General features: G+C 41.5%; 1 gene segment (V, D, J or C); it reads left to right on the forward strand.

The window, feature by feature from the left end:
• Positions 1-4,875: 4,875 nt before the first annotated feature.
• On the forward strand, positions 4,876-18,451 carry LOC134619789 (Ig kappa-b4 chain C region-like). The segment is given in 2 exon segments: positions 4,876-4,939; positions 18,117-18,451. Coding segments are annotated over 2 exon segments (399 nt in total).
• The last annotated feature ends 18 nt before the right edge of the window (positions 18,452-18,469 follow it).

Raw genomic sequence — 18,469 nt, forward strand, 5'->3', positions numbered from 1 at the left:
AGGCTGTGGACAGCTACAGGTACCTTGGTGTTCATCTGAACAGCAAACTGGACTGGACTCATAATTCAGACGCCCTCTACAGGAAAGGGCAGAGCAGGCTGTACCTGCTGCGGAGAGAAGTTGCACGTTTGGAGTGGAGGGCCCACTCCTGAAGACCTTCTATGACTCTGTGGTGGCCTCAGCCATCTTTTTTGGTGTGGTCTGCTGGGGCGGCAGCATCTCTGCTGGGGACAGGAAGAGACTGAACAGGCTGATCCGAAGGGCCAGCTCTGTTCTAGGATGCCCTCTGGACCCAGTGGAGGTGGTGAGTGACAGGAGAATGGTGGCTAAGCTGTCATCCCTGTTGGACAACATCTCCCACCCCATGCATGAGACTCTGACAGCACTGAGCAGCTCCTTCAGTGGCTGCGGCACCCACGGTGTGGGACGGAGAGATTTCGCAGGTCTTTCCTCCCCACTGCTGTCAGACTCTACAACAAAGACTTTAACTGATCAAACACACACATCCACAAATGTGCAATAACACTAATGTGCAATAATCTTTTCTGGCATCGTTGTATTTTTACTCAGTTGTATATAGCATTTGTATTCTATTTTTATCTTATTGTATATTTTATTCTATTTTATTCTACTGTATATAGTATTTTATTTTATTCTGTACAGTTGTGTACTGTATTTATTCTTATTTTATTTTATTCTAATTTTTGCTTCATAACTTTTGCACTGTCCACTTCCTGCTGTGACAAAACAAATTTCCCACGTGTGGGACTAATAAAGGTTAACAAATTTCCCACGTGTGGGACTAATAAAGGTTATCTTATCTTATCTTATCTTATCTTATCTTATCTTTCTCATGTTCATGATTCCACTCCCATGCGATTCTCTTTTCAGTTAGCTGTCTCAGTGGTGCCATTTTTTCCGAGAGATTGGGTATGAATTTTCCCATGTAGTTTATCATGCCATTAAATCTCTGCACATCTTTCTTGCATTGCGGCCTCGGCATGTTTTCAATTGCAGACACCTTTTGAGGATCTGGTCTGATGCCTTCACTGCTCAGGATATCTCCAACAAATGTCAGTTCCTTCGCCCCAAGCTGACATTTCTCTTTGTTCAGCTTCAGATTGGCTTTTCTGGTTGCTTCAAGAACATTTCTCAGTCTCATGTCATGTTCAGCTTTTGTGCTACCCCACACAATGATGTCATCCATTGATCTGTCGACTCCTTCCAGGTGTTCATAGATCATGTGTATTGTCTTATGATACACCTCAGGTGCTGAAGCAATGCCAAATGGCAGTCGCCGGAATCTGTACCTGCCAAATGGGCTGTTGAACGTGCACAGTTTTGAACTTGCGTCCAGCTTCAGTTGCCAAAATCCTGATGAAGCGTCTAGCTTGCTAAAGTACTTTGCTTTTGCAAACTGTGACATTATCTCTTCTCTTGTAGGTAGTTTGAAATGTTCTCTCTTTATTGCTTTATTCAGATCTCTAGGATCCATGCAAACTCTGAGCTTTCCAGTCTTTTTCTCCACAATAACAAGAGAACTCACCCACTCCGTTGGTTCATCGATCTTTTCAATCACTTCCAGGTTTTCCATCCTGTCCAACTTGGCTTTTAGTGGCTTTTGTAGAGCAAATGGTACTTTGCGGCATGGATAAATGACTGGTGTTACACTTTCATTGACTCTGATTGTGTGTTCTCCAGCAAGGCAACCAAGTCCCTGAAATAGGTCACCATATTCCTTCATCAACTCATTATAGTCCATGTCATCATCCGTTTCCACAACGAGCACTCTTTTCACTAGGTTCAGGCATGTAACCCTAGTATAGGCTGCACATTCTTCGGCACCACAATGAATGTTAGTGTGTGCTCCTTATCTTTGTGTGTCACTTTAACCATGCATTTTCCTTTCACAGGTATTTCTGCACCTGAGTATCCACTCACTTTCACCTTTGTTGCATGTATTTTAGGTCTAGGTCTGATTTTCTTGAACTCTGCTTTTGATATCACATTCACTTGAGCTCCAGTATCCAGCTTGACTTTCATGAGTGTGTCATTCACTTTGAGTGTCATTATCCAGTCCTTTTCACCTGTCTTATTGTCTGTCACTGCCGCTACATAGAGTTCCTCTGTGTCTTCTTCATCCACAGTATGGACTGTACTTTGTTTCGGGGTTTGAGCTTTGCAGCACCTAGCATAATGGTTATTTTTGTTACAATTATTGCATCTTTTCCCATATGCTGGACATTTTTTAGAAGGATGTTGCATTCCGCAGCGACCACAAGTCTTTTCTTTTCTGTCCCTGTTTGCTGACGATTTCAATTGCAGTTTCATTTCAGCAGCAGGACTCTCCTTTTTGACTCTGTGTGTGGTCTTATTCACAGCATCCACTCTGCAGCTGTCACTAAGCAGTTCTTTAGCTTGTGCCCTCACCGTTTCAGCTGCTCTGCACAGTGTCAATGCTTTTTCCAGGTCAAGATTTTCCTCTCTCAGTAGCCTCTCTCTCAGACCGTTGTCTGGAATCCCGCACACAAGCCTGTTTTTTATCAAAGAGTCTGTCAGTCCTCCAAATTCACATGTTTTACTCCTGTTCTGCAGCTCTGTGACATACTGATCTATTGTCTCCCCTGTCTTCTGTACACATGTGAAGAATCTGTGCCTCTCAAATGTCACATTTCTCTTAGGTATGCAGTAAGCCTCAAACTTCTCCATTATTTTATTCAGCTTCATTCCGTCTCCATCAGTAAACGTGAAGTTATTATAGACTTCCAGTGCCTCATCACCCATTATATGCAAAAACACTGATGCTTGCTTTTTATCACTTGCCTCGTCAAGTCCAATTGCTGATAGGTACAACGTGAAACGTTGCTTAAATCTTCTCCAATTTTCAGCCACATTTCCAGTCAACTGAAGAATCGGTGGTGGGTGTAAGCCGTCCATGCTCACGTCGCTAGGTCCCTTTTCTCCCCCTCAGCGAGTTAGCTACACTACATTCACTGCTAAGCTGATCCGTCGGTACTGCTATGTTGTAGTCCGTTACCTTTCTTCAAGTCCATCTTCTGACACCATGTCTTGTTTCTTTATGTTGTTGTGGGTTCTCAAGAATGACATCATTACTTGAAGAGAAGGTATTTTATCGAACTGTGGTTCACATGTAAACAAAGCTTAGCCATCACCATCTGCCCCGAGGTAACTCTCTCTAGCTCCCCCTACAGTCTAGGAGTATTAACAACATAAAACATGATACTAGGCAAATAAGGATTTGCTGTTATCATTACAGCCCCTAGTGGGGGAAACTGCACCTAGACCCAGGAGATATTACCCTTTTTCCTGGGGTGGAGACAAGCAGACCACGCCGGCTCCAAAGTAGAAGGGAGGCTCCGCACCCCAGACCCCAGTTAGATGGACAACTACTCCTCTCAGCCCCTCCACCCCGATTTCTAACAGAGAACAGGGGTGTGTTAAGACCCCAAACCTACCTCCGCCCGCTCATATGTAGTGTTGCTGCGTGCTGTTCTAAAGTGCATTTAAAACACGGGAGAGCATGGTGCTTCCTGTCAGAGAGCAGCAGGTGACAGCACGGCCCCTCCCGAGAACCCTCAATGTCTACATGCATTTAAAATTGAGAGGTGAGCACCGGCACCAGAGGTGAGGTTGAATACACAGATCGTCGTATAGTGTGCCCACCCCCAAGGCCCTATATGTATGTGTCATGAGATTGTGAGTGATGTGGATGTCTAAGTTGTGGAATAAAATTGAGGCACAGGCGGCCAGAAGGGGACAGAGGGGGAATACCTTCCCTGCACCCTAGTGACACACCTGCACCCCAAGGCCCTGCATGTGTGGGTGGTTGTAGTGGAGCAGGAAGAGGGAGGCAGCTGGTGATGGGGAGGGAAGGAAGGGAGGGGCAAATAGCAAATAACACCTTCAAGTGTCTTCAAAAGTGTAAAGAGCTGATACCGTGATCCACAAACAGGACAAAGCACCTATTCTCCCTCATGAATCCAAGCTTTGACTAACAGGCAGCCTCTCGTTGTGAGAACCCTGTGTAGATGTTTGTAGAGAGACTGAAGAGTGTGACCACCTTAAAAAATGAATAAATCCTTTCTCTGTATTTATTTGGTTTCATTTATATTTTTTAAAGGAGAAATATGACTGATTCTAAGAAATTCTGTTAATGAAGTCAAACTTACTGAGGAGATGTGAGGAGTTTAATTTAAATGCAGTGCGTGTGTGTGTGTGTGTGTGTGTGTGTGTTGACTAAAAAATATGAACAGTGAATTATTTTGTTGAGTTTGTTTGTTTCAGAGTCAGAGAATCGTGTCTCTCAACAGTCAGAGGTTTTTGTATGACGAGTCAATGAGTTTGTATCGCTGTGGTTTAGCAAAGAAAACTGACATATCTCATCGCTGTAAGCTGCCCACAGCCCTACAACATGTAACTACAACAGTTACATGTGCTGACATTAGAACTTACCAGTATACAGTGCTGAGATCAAACAAACATATTTTTTGAAATATTGTTTTTCCTTCTTCCAGTTGCTACCTAAGACTTAATTGATCGATGATTGATTGACGAAGCCTTTATTTGACACTTGCATTTGCCTGCAGTGAAATTGGACGTCTTCCGACCCTACATACAATACACAAACATCACATCGGGGAGACAGGTCTGAATAGTTACGTATTGAAAAACAATGAAATGTACTACACAATAGGAGAAAGGAGGAGAAATAAAAGGAGAACTCTACTCAGACTGAACACCTGGTAGGGGATCAGTGTGAGAACAGAAAAAAAACCTCCACAGCACAAAAAAGCTGCGAATCTTCACACCTTTACACCAGAGAAACACATGACAATCAACGGGGGGGTATCGGATATGGAGTTAGCCGATGTAGACAACAGCCCCATCCGGTCCTGCAGCCATCCCGGCGCTGGTGGAAGTAAGCGTCAAAGGCGTTTGGAAGGGGAGAGGAGAGTGAGTGTGTGTCTATGTCAGTGTACATGCATGTGTATGCATGTGTGCGTGTCCCGTGTTCAACTGAGAGAGAGTGTCCTTTCACCCGGTTAAGCAAAAGTCAACAGTCTCCAGCCTACGCAGGTGGCCTTGAAGGACAGGGTCAGAGTCCAAACACAGTCTTATAATCTGGGAGAAATTGTTGTTCCAGCCAGCCATTCGGCCTTGGAGCCATTTGGCCTTCTGGCTGGCCCCGGGCAGCCGCATGAAGATAATGGTTGTTTTGGTTAGGTTTAGTATCAACAAACTGTATCCAATTTCACAGCTGATCTAATGTCCATCACTGGTCCCCAGATCTATTGATTCCCTGTTGCAGAGTCGCGAGCTTCTCCAAGATCTTATCCATATTGTGTTCAAGCACAGTCTGAGAACTCACGGCTTTGCCCATCACATCGCCGGCCAGCCCTTGTGGGATTTTGAGCAGCTGTACCGCTTGTTTATTCTTCCGAGTCATTCTAACTACCAGAAACCTCGAAGCACAGGCCGAGGGGGCGTTGTGGCAGCAGTTTTTCACACCAGCCTATTAATTAACGAAAGACCAAGACAGACTTTTAATTCATTTGAAAGCCTGATGCTTAGCCTTGCCCACCCCAGCTGTAAAACTCACAAACCAGTCTTACTTGTTATCATCTATCGTCCACCTGGGCCTTACACAGAGTTTCTCTCTGATTTCTCAGACTTTTTATCTGATTTAGTGCTTAGCTCAGATAAAATAATTATTGTGGGTGATTTTAACATTCATGACAGCCTCAACATGGCATTTAATCTGTTATTAGACTCAATTGACTTCTCTCAAAATGCAAAAGAACCCACCCACCACAAGTGGTGGGTGGGTTCTTATACCACGGAGTCAGAAGTACCTGACTCCGTGGTATAATTCTCAAACGCGTAGCCTAAAGCAGATAACTCGTAAGCTGGAGAGGAAATGGCGTGTCACAAATTTAGAGGATCATCATTTAGCCTGGAGAAATAGTTTGCTGCTTTATAAGAAAGCCCTCCGCAAAGCCAGAACATCTTACTATTCGTCACTGATTGAAGAAAATAAGAACAACCCCAGGTTTCTCTTCAGCACTGTAGCCAGGCTGACAAAAAGTCAGAGCTCTACTGAGCCAACAATCCCTTTAACGTTAACTAGTAATGACTTCATGAACTTCTTCACAAATAAAACTTTAATCATTAGAGGAAAAATACAGCTACTTTTAGTACCATTGATATTCATTTAGACTCTTTTTCTCCAATTGATCTTTCTTAGTTAACTTCAATAATTACTTCCTCCAAATCATCAACGTGTCTTTTAGACCCCATTCCTACAAAACTGCTCAAAGACGTCCTGCCATTAATTAATGCTTCAATCTTAAATATGATCAACCTATCTCTAATAATCAGCTATGTACCACAGGCCTTCAAGCTGGCTGTAGTTAAACCTTTACTTAAAAAGCCATCTCTAGACCCAGCTGTCTTAGCTAATTATAGGCCAATCTCCAACCTTCCTTTCATATCAAACATCCTTGAAAGAGTAGTTGTCAAACAGCTAACAGATCATCTGCAGAGGAATGGCTTATTTGAAGAGTTTCAGTCAGCTTTCAGAGCTCATCACAGCACAGAAACAGCTTTAGTGAAGGTTACAAATGATCTTCTTATGGCCTCTGACAGTGGACTCATCTCTGTGCTTGTCCTGCTAGACCTCAGTGCAGCGTTCGATACTGTCAACCATAATATCCTATTAGAGCGATTAGAACATGCTGTAGGTATTACAGGTACTGTGCTGCAGTGGTTTGTATCATATCTATCTAATAGACTCCAATTTGTTCATGTAAATGGAGAGTCCTCTTCACACACTAAGGTCAATTATGGAGTTCCACAGGGTTCGGTGCTAGGACCAATTCTTTTTACATTATACATGCTTCCCCTAGGCAGCATCATTAGAAGACATAGCATAAATTTTCACTGCTATGCAGATGACACGCAGCTCTATCTATCCATGAAGCCAGGTAACACACACCAATTAGTTAAACTGCAGGAATGTCTTAAAGACATAAAGACCTGGATAGCCGCTAACTTTCTGCTTCTTAATTCAGATCAAACTGAGGTTATTGTACTCGGCCCTGAAAATCTTAGAAATATGGTATCTAACTAGATTCTTACTCTGGATGGCATTACCTTGGCCTCCAGTAACACTGTGAGGAACCTTGGAGTCATTTTTGACCAGGACATGTCCTTCAATGCACATATTAAACAAATATGTAAGACTGCTTTCTTCCATTTGCGCAACATCTCTAAAATTAGAAATATCCTGTCTCAGAGTGACGCTGAAAAACTAGTTCATGCATTCATTACTTCCAGGCTGGACTACTGTAATTCATTATTATCAGGCTGTCCTAAAAACTCCCTGAAAAGCCTTCAGTTAATCCAAAATGCTGCAGCAAGAGTCCTGACAGGGACTAGAAAGAGAGAGCATATTTCTCCTGTTTTGGCTTCCCTTCATTGGCTTCCTGTTAAATCCAGAATTGAATTCAAAATCCTGCTCCTCACATACAAGGTCTTAAATAATCAGGCCCCATCTTATCTTAATGACCTTGTAGTACCATATCACCTTATTAGAGCACTTCGCTCTCGCTCTGCAGTCCTACCTTCAGTTCCTAGAGTATTTAAAAGTAGAATGGGAGGCAGAGCCTTCAGTTTTCAGGCCCCTCTTCTGTGGAACCAGCTTCCAGTTTGGATTCAGGAGACAGACACTATCTCTACTTTCAAGATTAGGCTTAAAACTTTCCTTTTTGCTAAAGCATATAGTTAGGGCTGGACCAGGTGACCCTGAATCCTCCCTTAGTTATGCTGCAATAGACGTAGGCTGCCGGGGATTCCCATGATGCATTGAGTTTTTCCTTTCCAGTCACCTTTCTCACTCACTATGTGTTAATAGACCTCTCTGCATTGAATCATATCTGTTATTAATATCTTTCTCTCTTCCACAGCATGTCTTTATCCTGTTTTCTTCCCTCAAGCGCTACAGGTGCATCAGCACAAAAACCCACAGACTCAAAAACAGTTTCTTCCCCAAAGCCATAACCACCCTGAACTCACACAGTCCCCCCCTCCGCCCACACACAGTTTTTTTCTTCCCATTTCCTCTATGAACCACCACTGTCCAATACCAATTCTATGTGCAATAACCCAACTGTATATACACAACACTATTTATTACATATTACTTTTTTAAAACCGGCTTGTATATTTGTACATTTTATATATATATATATATATATTTTTTTTTTTTTTTTTTTTTTTTTTTTCCCCTCTGTTAATACTGTCCATATGTATATAGAGCTGCAGAACTGTGCCCCCCCCCCGACACTCCACTTCTCCCAGCTGTCGTGTGTCCGGCAGCAAAAGTCCCTGCAGGACGATCAGGCTCCCCCGAGGCCGGGCTTCTCATCGAGAAGAAGGTGTCAATTTCATTAGGAGACTTGTTGATGGTTCCAAGCTTTAAGTACAAAAATCAGTCCACTCCATGAAATGCTTCTGTTTGGTCATATGAGCGATTAAATTTTACAGCAGAGCAGCTAATTTCCACATTTTAACTTTAGACCCCAAACCAACCTCTGTCTCCTTTTTCCATTATAAACTTTGCATGAACAACAGTCCCATAATGCATTGTGTTGGTCACGTCAAAATTCAGATCAGCACCTACACAGCAGTTTGCGTGTGGTGGTGTGGCTGCCACATATGGAACGCCAGGACTGCCATAATGAATTAATTAAATACACCATTAAATAATTAATTAAATGTGGCAATAATTAATTAAAATGTGAAATACATAAATAAATAATTAAATGTGTCATTAATTAATTAAATATGTCAATAACTAATTAAATGTGTCAATAATTAATTAATTAAATGTGTCGTAAATATTTATGTAATTAATTATTTCAGATTTTAATTAATTATTGCCACATTTAATTAATTATTTAATGGTGTATTTAATTAATTCATTATGGCAGTCCTGGCGTTCCATAGCCACACACTAATAGGACATTAATATTTGATACTGGTATATTTATCACATACATGTCAATAATAAATGGACGCCTCCATCTGCTGAGGAAGCTCATGTGTTGTCACTGAAAGCTCCTCAACAGGTACTGGCTGTATCTCATGGTGAGATTGTTTCATCTGAGAGTCTAAAGTGCAGGATGAACTTTGAATCTCAGAGTAAGGGTTGTATATATGTGACAAATATGTCACTGCATATGATTTGGATATTATGCAGAAATGGTCACGTATGATTTAATGATGAAAGCACATCTTGACTTCTGTTTTTTGACTCTGAGTCATTTTTTGTTTTTGAACTTCAACTTTATATTTATATTATTTAAAATAAAAGCTCTACGAGAAGTATTGTATTAAGTTTCAAATGTTTTAACATTATGTTCCTTTCTCCTGATCTGATTGTTCACTTTTAACAAATCATAGGTGATACTGAGGCCAGTTTGAAACTGAGGTCAAAGGTCATGGGGAAGAGTTTTCTCACTTTCCACTTTTGGCTCCTCTGAACTTTGTATTTCTGGACTAAAAAAATAAACAATTTTTAATTAACAGAGAAATTAACCTGTGTGTGTGTGTGTGTGTGTGTGTGTGTGTGTGTGTGTGTGTGTGTGTGTGTGTGTGTGTGTGTGTGTGTGTGTGTGTGTGTGTCCTCAGTGAACTGTATCGGTCTCTGCAGTATCTTCCAGCTGCAGCAGTCAGTTCAGTTTCTGTTCAGTCTGACTGAGGGAGGTTTTTGTACGACTGTTTTTCACTGTGTGAACACCCACTGACTGTTCAACCAGTGAGCACTCTGACAGTAATAAACTGCTGCATCTTCAGCCTGGACTCCACTGATGGTCAGAGTGAAGTCAGAGTTTGATCCACTGCCTGTAAAACGATCTGGAATCCCTGATTCTCGAGTGCTAGCAAACTTAATGAGCAGTTTAGGAACTTCTCCATCTTTCTGTTGGTACCAGTGTAAAGTGTTGGAGCTAAAAACATCCTGACTGGTCCTACACTTGATGCTGACAGTTCCTCCCACAGCAGAGCTCACTGCTCCAGGCTGAGTCACTGTGATCTGTCCTCTGGACTCTGAGGATACAGAGACAAAAACATAAAGCAGCTTCATGGTTTTGTGGGCTTCATTTCAGAGGGACAGATGTTGATAGAGGAGAGGAGTTTGATTCTCTGGACTTTACCTGTGAAGCAGCAGCAGAGGAGAGTCCAGATGAGGACGCAGATCAAAGTCATGTTTTTGATGAGGAGGATTTCTGTGGCTTCTGTTGTGATGAAGGACAGCTGTCAGTCATCCAGTGTTCAACTCTCAGGACTATAAACTCTCCCAGAGCACTGGAGCTGATCTGGAAATGATCTGACCAAGTTTAAAGGCACAATGTGAAAAAGTAAAGGTCTGGACTTCACCATTTGTTTTTACAACATTCTGTACCCATAGATCCTGATGGGTTGTGAAGAACTACTAACTGATTATATTTAGTTCATTTAACAGTTGCTCTTTGCCAAGATGTAGAGATGTTAGGAATTCACATTTTTTTCTGAATTCCTTCGTTCATGTTTGTATAATTAAATATTTCATGGAAAGCATTTAGTCAGTGACTTTATGGTGGTGTACATTGTTGGATCACACTTACATTTATACAGTTACATTTTGTCAAGAGATTTATTCTAAAGACACTTCTTCAGCTAAGAGTCTAAGGGTAGAAACACACAGACGCTGCAGCATTTACTTGTATACAAGGGCGATCACAGAACGCTCACACCAGAGTGGGGGCCCTGCGATGCGCGCTCTGTTCCTGCACTTGTCTTTATTTATATACAAAAGTAATACAACAGTGAATATGTCTATTCATAGGCAGAGGAATGTTAGTGTGTAGGGAGTGAAGATAAGAGTGGTTCAGGTGTATGTATGTGTGTTGTGGGATACAGAAAGACGCGGCCCCTCTTCTTGTTAGCGAGCATCAGATAAGAGTGTCCAGCTCTCCTCTTCCTGGCAGGAGTGAAATAATAACAGCTTGTTCAGCTATTATCGCTGTGAGAAAGAATTTATAAAACAGTCTTGTAGTGGACAACAGTCTAAGTCATCAAAAGGTCAACATACAGTATTCTATCATATGCAAACTTATATCATTAAAAGCTTATACTGACCACTAGAGTACAACTTTCCATTGACACATTTATTCAAGTAACTTTTTTGAGTAAATTCTACTTGCTGGTGAAGATCATGTGACATAACTAAAAGCTTCACAATGGGAATACAATAGACTTTGTAGAGAAACTATTTTCTAAACCACTTCCTCCACTGTGTTGGTATTTGGAAAGAATGCAATACCACATATTATTTGTATAAATGCAGTTATACTCACTGTACACTGAAAAAAAGGCTATGTTGGATTTACTTAATTCAATAGTGGACATTGGTTGCACACAACTGTTTTGCTTTGGCAGAAACTTAAACGACTGATTTAAATCAACACAACTTATTCATAGTCAATAAGCCTGTGCATTTTGTGTTGATAAAACACGCCTGAAACACGTTTAGATGAAGTAAGTTGAGCTCTTGGAATATTTTAATCCTTCACAATTTTGTCATTTATTTCAACACTATTCAATAACTTTTGCCCCAGTACTGCTTGGTCACTTAAATACTACATGTTGTCTTCATATTACATAATGTTTAACAAAGTCTAGAGTCTGGCTAAGATAAAATTTGAATGGATCTACAACAACTATCTTTAGATGGGTTGCAGGGGGGGTTGGGGCGTAACCCTGACACAGCTCACCCGTCTATTACACAGAGACAATCAACCATTTGCACTCACAGGTAATTTAGAATCACCAATTAACCTAACCTAACTCTAATGACTGCATGACTTTTAACTGTGGGAGGAAACCAGAATACCCAGAGAGAAACCAGTGCAAACTAGCCAGATTGCAGATTTGAACCCAGGACCTTCTTACTGTGAGGCAACAGCACTAATCACCAATCCAGGCTTAACAAAAGCAGGAAAGCTATGATTTCAAGGCTTGATGCTGAATTTTCTGTACGTTTTTTTCCTTGGCAGGTTAAACCACAAGAAATAGTGATAGCATACACATAGTGTGTGTGTAGTTGTCTGCCTCTTATACCTCCACTGATTTTCCTGCAGTTTGAAATCTCGTGCGATCTTGTGAATTTCTTGAGTCCAGCAACTAACCCCTCTTACTAGATTGTATCACGTCATCTCAACAAGAACAAATTAAGCCTTTGAATTTCATACAGATCCCACATGATTTAATTACGTTCAAGATAGAAACATGAAATTTTTGTGTTCAAATTACAAGATACACTTTTTTAATGTAACAACCTCCCAATTTACTTTTTTTTTCGGTTTCTTATGACAATGTCAATTTTAAAATTGTGCTATAGGAGACCATAATAAGATGGCTGTGATCCAAAATTAAATATGGTTCAATAGACATGATACAATATGATTTCCTCCAATACCATCCACCTCAAACATATATTACAGTTTTATCTCAGTCGCTTTGGCGCAGTTCTCAAATCAGTGATGCTTTTCCCCAATCAAATGAGCCTTTCTCATCGTTTTTGTATACACATACACACTGCTGTTGTTTCTACACTAATAAAGGGATTTGTTACTTTGTTGATCCACTTGAAACTTCAAAACAGTTTTGTCTGACAGAGCTCTAGATCTGTCAATTTGCTGAATAGTCAGAAATTTTGCCCCTTATTGACATAATAGCTTCATATTGTTGCTGCAGATTTGTCAGCTGGACACCTCTTTCAACCACATCCCAAAAATGCTGTCTTGAACTGAGATCTGGTGACTGTGGAGGCCATTGGAGCACCATGTTTTTGTTTTTTTGTTCTTATATTGTATAATTTTGGTCAATCCATGTGAATTATAACCTCAGTTTCCTGTTCTTAGGTCAGAGGCCCTGCAGTGCAGTCTTCTACTGCTGTAGCCCATCTGCTTCAAGGTTACATGTTGTGCTTGCACAAATGCTCTTCTGCATCTTGTTTGTATCGAGTGGTTGGTTGAGTTACTGTTGTTACTGAGTTACTGTTGCCTTGTTATAACCTCAAAACTTTCAGATCATTCTCCTCTGGCCTTTGACATCAATGAGGTATTTTCACCCAGAAAACTACACCTCACTGGATATTTTCTCTTTTTCAGACCATTCCCCGTCAACCCTACAAATGGCTGTTTAAATAAATCCCAGCAGATCAGCCTGTCTGGCATCAACAACCATGACACTTTTAATTATCTTTCTTAATGATGTTTGGGTTAATCCTCAGCAGGTTGTGTTCAACATGTCTACATGTGTAAATGCTATGAGCTGCTGAAATGTGATTGGCTGATATTTGGATTAACAAGCAGTTTAACAGGTGTATTTAATAACCTAATAAACACATGCAGTATGACTTTACTGGGCTATACAGTAGTTGGTGCTGTGGTCTCAGATTGTATACATTTTCTTTTCCTGACACATATAGTTTAATGAGTATTATTTTGCTTTTCTCCATTTCTTCAGTTTTGTAAAGTAAAAAAAAAAAACAAAAAAAAAATCAGATTTGATTTTTGTTTCTGAAAACAGTTTTAAACTTTTCATTAGCTGTCACAGTCCGGGTGAGCTGCTGGTAAATTTCCACTAAGTCCATGTTCTGCTGTGTCTGCCCCTGGGCAGAGCTGTCATCTCCTCACATGGAGCCAATCTGGAGCAATCTACTCAGGATATTTAAGACCAGCGTTGCCGTCTCTTCACTGCTAGTTTGTTAACTTACCCACGGTGGTAACAGGCTACCATGCTTCATGCCCCTTGCCCAAGTCTATGTACTTACCTTGTTTTTTTTTGTGTGTTTTTTTTTTTGTCTGTCCCATTTGGATCTTTAGCCATCAGAATTGTTGTCTGAAGACCAACAAGGATACCAAATGGATTTATTTTGCCAAATGGATCATCAGGTCATTGCCGTATTGGTCCATTTGATCAAACTTTGTTGTTTTTATTTATTTTATTGTCAGTTGTTACAGATGGGACAGACATGACTGAGGGATAGGAAAGGGAGAAAGAAAGAGAGGAAGGAAAAGAAAAACAGAAGGGAAAAGGGACAGTGAGAAAGGGCACTTACAACAGGATCACCTGTTGAGAGAAAAAGAATAGAAAACAAGCAAAAAAAAACAAAGCAACATACTAAACACAACACCATCACGTTAATCTAGCTAAGTGTGAACAGCAGTAAATACTAAATATTGAATGTTGTTGTGCAGCACGCAGGACAGACAGCGCACAATGTGCTTTGAAGTAGCAGCTAAGAAAGGTGTAGTTTATGTCTACGAACAGTGAACACCCATGTGTGCACACCTGTGTGGATCAACGCGCTTGTATACAAAAGGTTTCTCCATGTAACGGTCTGCTAGAGGGTGTAGAGGGCCATAGCCCCGTCCCCCAGGGCATGAAGCAGGCATGGAGGAGATCCAGGCTCCAGACATCCAGAGGCCCCAGAGTGCAAGAGCCCAAGGAGGACCACTGGAGGGGCATCCGTGCCACCCTCCTGGGAAGGGCTGAGGAGATCCCCAGACGAGGGGTCACCCAGTAGCCACGGAGCAGAAGCCAGAGGGGGCTGCACCGGCGTGCCCGCCGGCTCTGCCGGCAGCCAGCTGTGCCGGAGTGAACCGAGTCGCAGGCCCCGAGGCCAGAGGCTCGAGGGCCCCATTTGCCCCGGAAGAGGCCTGACCGAGCGACAGGCACCAGGCCCCGCCAAGTAGCCACCGGGAGTGAGCCGGTGCATACCTGAGCGCCCAGCCCCGGACACCAAGGACCACCAATGCACCGACCCCTGAGGGCATCAGTTACCGGCAGGGAGTGTGGTGAGGGGAGATAGGCCTCCACACTTTGGAGGGCCTGGGAGGAACTTACCTTGTTTTTCATGTGCTACAGCTCTCTGGTCACACCACTGCTCCACTCTTCAGCTAAGATCGCCACTCAGACACTCGGCCATACTCACTGCAGTTTCATGCTCCGTCTCCTGGGAAGGATTTCAATATCACACCTGTCTGCCCTCTTGCCACTGCTTCGCACGGGATCACTTGGAGCTCAGGTCAGCCCATCTTAAATCTATTCAGCTCACCCGGACCTTCACCTACTCCCCTCAAAGTACCACCAACTCCACCTGCAACATAAGCCATACTCCTCTTTAAAATTCAACCACACCTGGAGAAGTCTGTGAACCCACTAACCCTCTTTTCCTCTCTTCCTCTTGATCACCACGCCACCTTAGGCCACCACACTAGGTTTTCTTGTCATGAATCCCACACCAAGTATAACTCTGTGTTTTTGTGCCAAATAAAGATTTGTGTAAAGCAAACTCAACCATCTCCACATGTGGTCCAGGACTTGAGTCCAGTTTCGTACAGGCCTTCAGCCCCTTGTGACTCTTTCCAAAGTCAGTAAGATTTTGAGAAAGTAAAAAACTAAAAAAACAAAACAAAACAAAAAACCCCAATTTGTCTTAAAACGATGGTGAAAGTGTTTTATGAAGTGTCTTTTGCATAGATGAGTCTGTCGTGAAATATGACTTACATATTTTGAGAGCTGCATTAAGAGTGGTGAGAATGACGTTCCTGATGTAAGACTTTTTCACCAAAGCAACTGAGAAAAGCTGTGATGGGAAAATATTTACTGAAGTTCATTTAACTGTTCACAAATAAATGTAAGTGAAGTGTTTTAAAAAATGTGTGTGTGTGTGTGTGTGTGAGAAACGATATCAAAAACAAACCAAAGCGACATATGGTGATAAACCCTAATTGAATCTTAATGTTTGCCAGTTAGAAGCCTTCAACCAACAGCACAGAGCACAGTCTTCTCTACCTGGAAGGAATTTTCAAAAATTCCTAAAATAACATTATTTGTAGACAGAAGTCCAAGATAGAAATAAAAACTCATTTTTTAAAAATACCCCCGTATGTGCAGGCATTCTTAAAAAAATACTGGTACACTTTCCAGAACTTAATATTTTTGTGAAATTCAAACATAACTACATGAATCAGAAGTATTTTTGAATTTTGTCATGGATCACTGTGTGCAGGACTCATAGAGGCAAATGTGAAGTCAAAAGAGCTTTAACGCTGAACTCTAAAGCAGTGGATCTTAACCTTGTTGGAGGTACCGAACCCCACCAGTTTCATATGCGCATTCACTGAACCCCACTTACGTGAAAAACAAAATATGATTTTTTTTCCAATTCAAGACATAGATATGTTTTTAACTGGTACACAAAATGAGTCGTGCAAGTCACGGCGGAGGCTCTGCCAAACCCCTGAGACCGACTCACCGAACCTCTAGGGTTCGATTGAACCCAGGTTAAGAACCACTGCTCTAAAGTAACAAAAATGGAGATACAAAAATAAACTTTTGCACGCAGGCAGGCAGAACTAAGAGTAAGATGAGGGTGAACCAACATTAGTGAAGCGACAAAGGGCAAAGGCAAACACAGGGCTTAAATACACAGTGGCGTAATCAGGGAATAGGAGACAGGAGGGAAGCACGGCTGGAAGACATTAGAGCTAACGAGGCAAGGGAAGCAAAACTAGACACACTGACCAAAGACACAGACCTTCAAAGTAAAACAGGTATTATACACTGACAGAACAAAAAAACGCTGGGTCAAAAATCCCAGGACCATGACAAATTTAGGCTGAGAATTAATTTCACTGTTTAGAGTTGTGAAAAAAAAAGTGTCAGGTTTAAAGAGAACATGTGGAAAACTGTAAAATGTACATTCTGAAGTCATATTCTTTGAATATTGTTGTAATGGTTTTTATGTGTTTTAATTACACTATTATAATATTATTACATTATGCAAACAGTGAATTATTTTGTTGAGTTTGTTTGTTTCAGAGTCAGAGAGCCGTGTCTCTCTACAGTCAGAGGTTTTTGTACGGCGGCTCAATGAGTTTGTATCACTGTGGTGGACTTTTGGTGGAGGAACCAGACTGGATGTTGGAAGTAAGTCAGTCTTAGAGCTTTTTTCTCTTTTCTTTAATTTCATTTAATATGAAAGGCGAAGAAACTTTTTGTGTGAATCGATTCATTATTTTATAAATAAAGTTTGTCCTAAGAGACAAAGTGAGCTTTGGAAATTTTATTCAGACATTCAAGACAATTAGTAATGAAAATTTGGGATGTTTCATAGTATTAATTATTATTTGTGGTTCTGATGATAAAGTTGTGTTTTGAGGGCTTGTAGGTTTAGTTCAGTCTGACAGAGTCAGAGAGCCGTGTCTCTCTACAGTCAGAGGTTTTTGTACGGCGGCTCAATGAGTTTGTATCACTGTGGTGGACTTTTGGTGGAGGAACCAGACTGGATGTTGGAAGTAAGTTCATTAAACTGTGTTTTTTATTAAATGTTTTATCATTTTGTTTAATAATTATCTCTTAGGCTGCTTAGATGAGACAAAAGTATTTTTTATTTGAAACAATTTAGTTTTTGATGTTTGTCCTTTTTACTGGACTAATTCAGATTAGCTCTGTGAGTTTCTCTTGTTTAATCTACATTTCTGTCATAGTAAAATATATGTAGACAAGAGTAAACTTCATCTTATGATTAGTTTGTAAATTTCCACCACATCATCTGCTGTTTGGATGAGTTAAAGTTTGCTTTCTGATGTTTTTATCGTGTCAGATGTTTCAGATTTAGTTTGAAATCATGTGAGCTGTTCAATAACATTTCAAATCTATATGAATGAGTAGCTGCTCTGTGCTTGTGTCCACTCATTTCTTCAGTCATCCATGATTTAGACTTCTAATCATTTTAAAGCCAAACTTCTGCTGTAAATGTTTCCACATCTGCTTCTTTTATTTGCAGTGTAGTTTGAACATATTTCAGGTCAAACTGTGTGATGATTCTCTCTGTGCTGATATGCATGAGAGGTTTCTTAAAGGGAAGTGAAACAATGTGTGAGTTAATGACTGGTGGAGCAGAAAAAACACCTGACAGAAACTTCTTAACGGAGAAATTCAAATTGTGGTTTGTGTCCTCTAAGCTGATTGGTGTTTCCTAGGTGATACCCGCCCTGCCCTGAAGGTGCTGGGTCCCTCCAGTGCAGAGCTGGACCAGGGGAAGGCCACGCTCATGTGTGTGGCCAACAAGGGCTTCCCCTCAGACTGGAGTCTGTCCTGGAAGACGAGCGACAGCAGTGGCAGCAGCAGCATCAGAGGGGAGGAGAGCAGGACTCCTGGAGTGCTGCAGAATGACGGCCTCTACAGCTGGAGCAGCACCCTGACGCTCACTGCAGACCAGTGGGGGAAGGTGGGCTCTGTGACCTGTGAGGCCACCCAGGGCTCCCAGACTCTGGTCTCAGAGATACTGAGGAGAGACCAGTGTTCCCAGTCCTGATGTCAATCACTGAGTCTT

The sequence above is a fragment of the Pelmatolapia mariae genome, linkage group LG22 (genome assembly GCF_036321145.2).
Source record: "Pelmatolapia mariae isolate MD_Pm_ZW linkage group LG22, Pm_UMD_F_2, whole genome shotgun sequence".
Classification (NCBI taxonomy): Eukaryota; Metazoa; Chordata; class Actinopteri; order Cichliformes; family Cichlidae; genus Pelmatolapia; species Pelmatolapia mariae.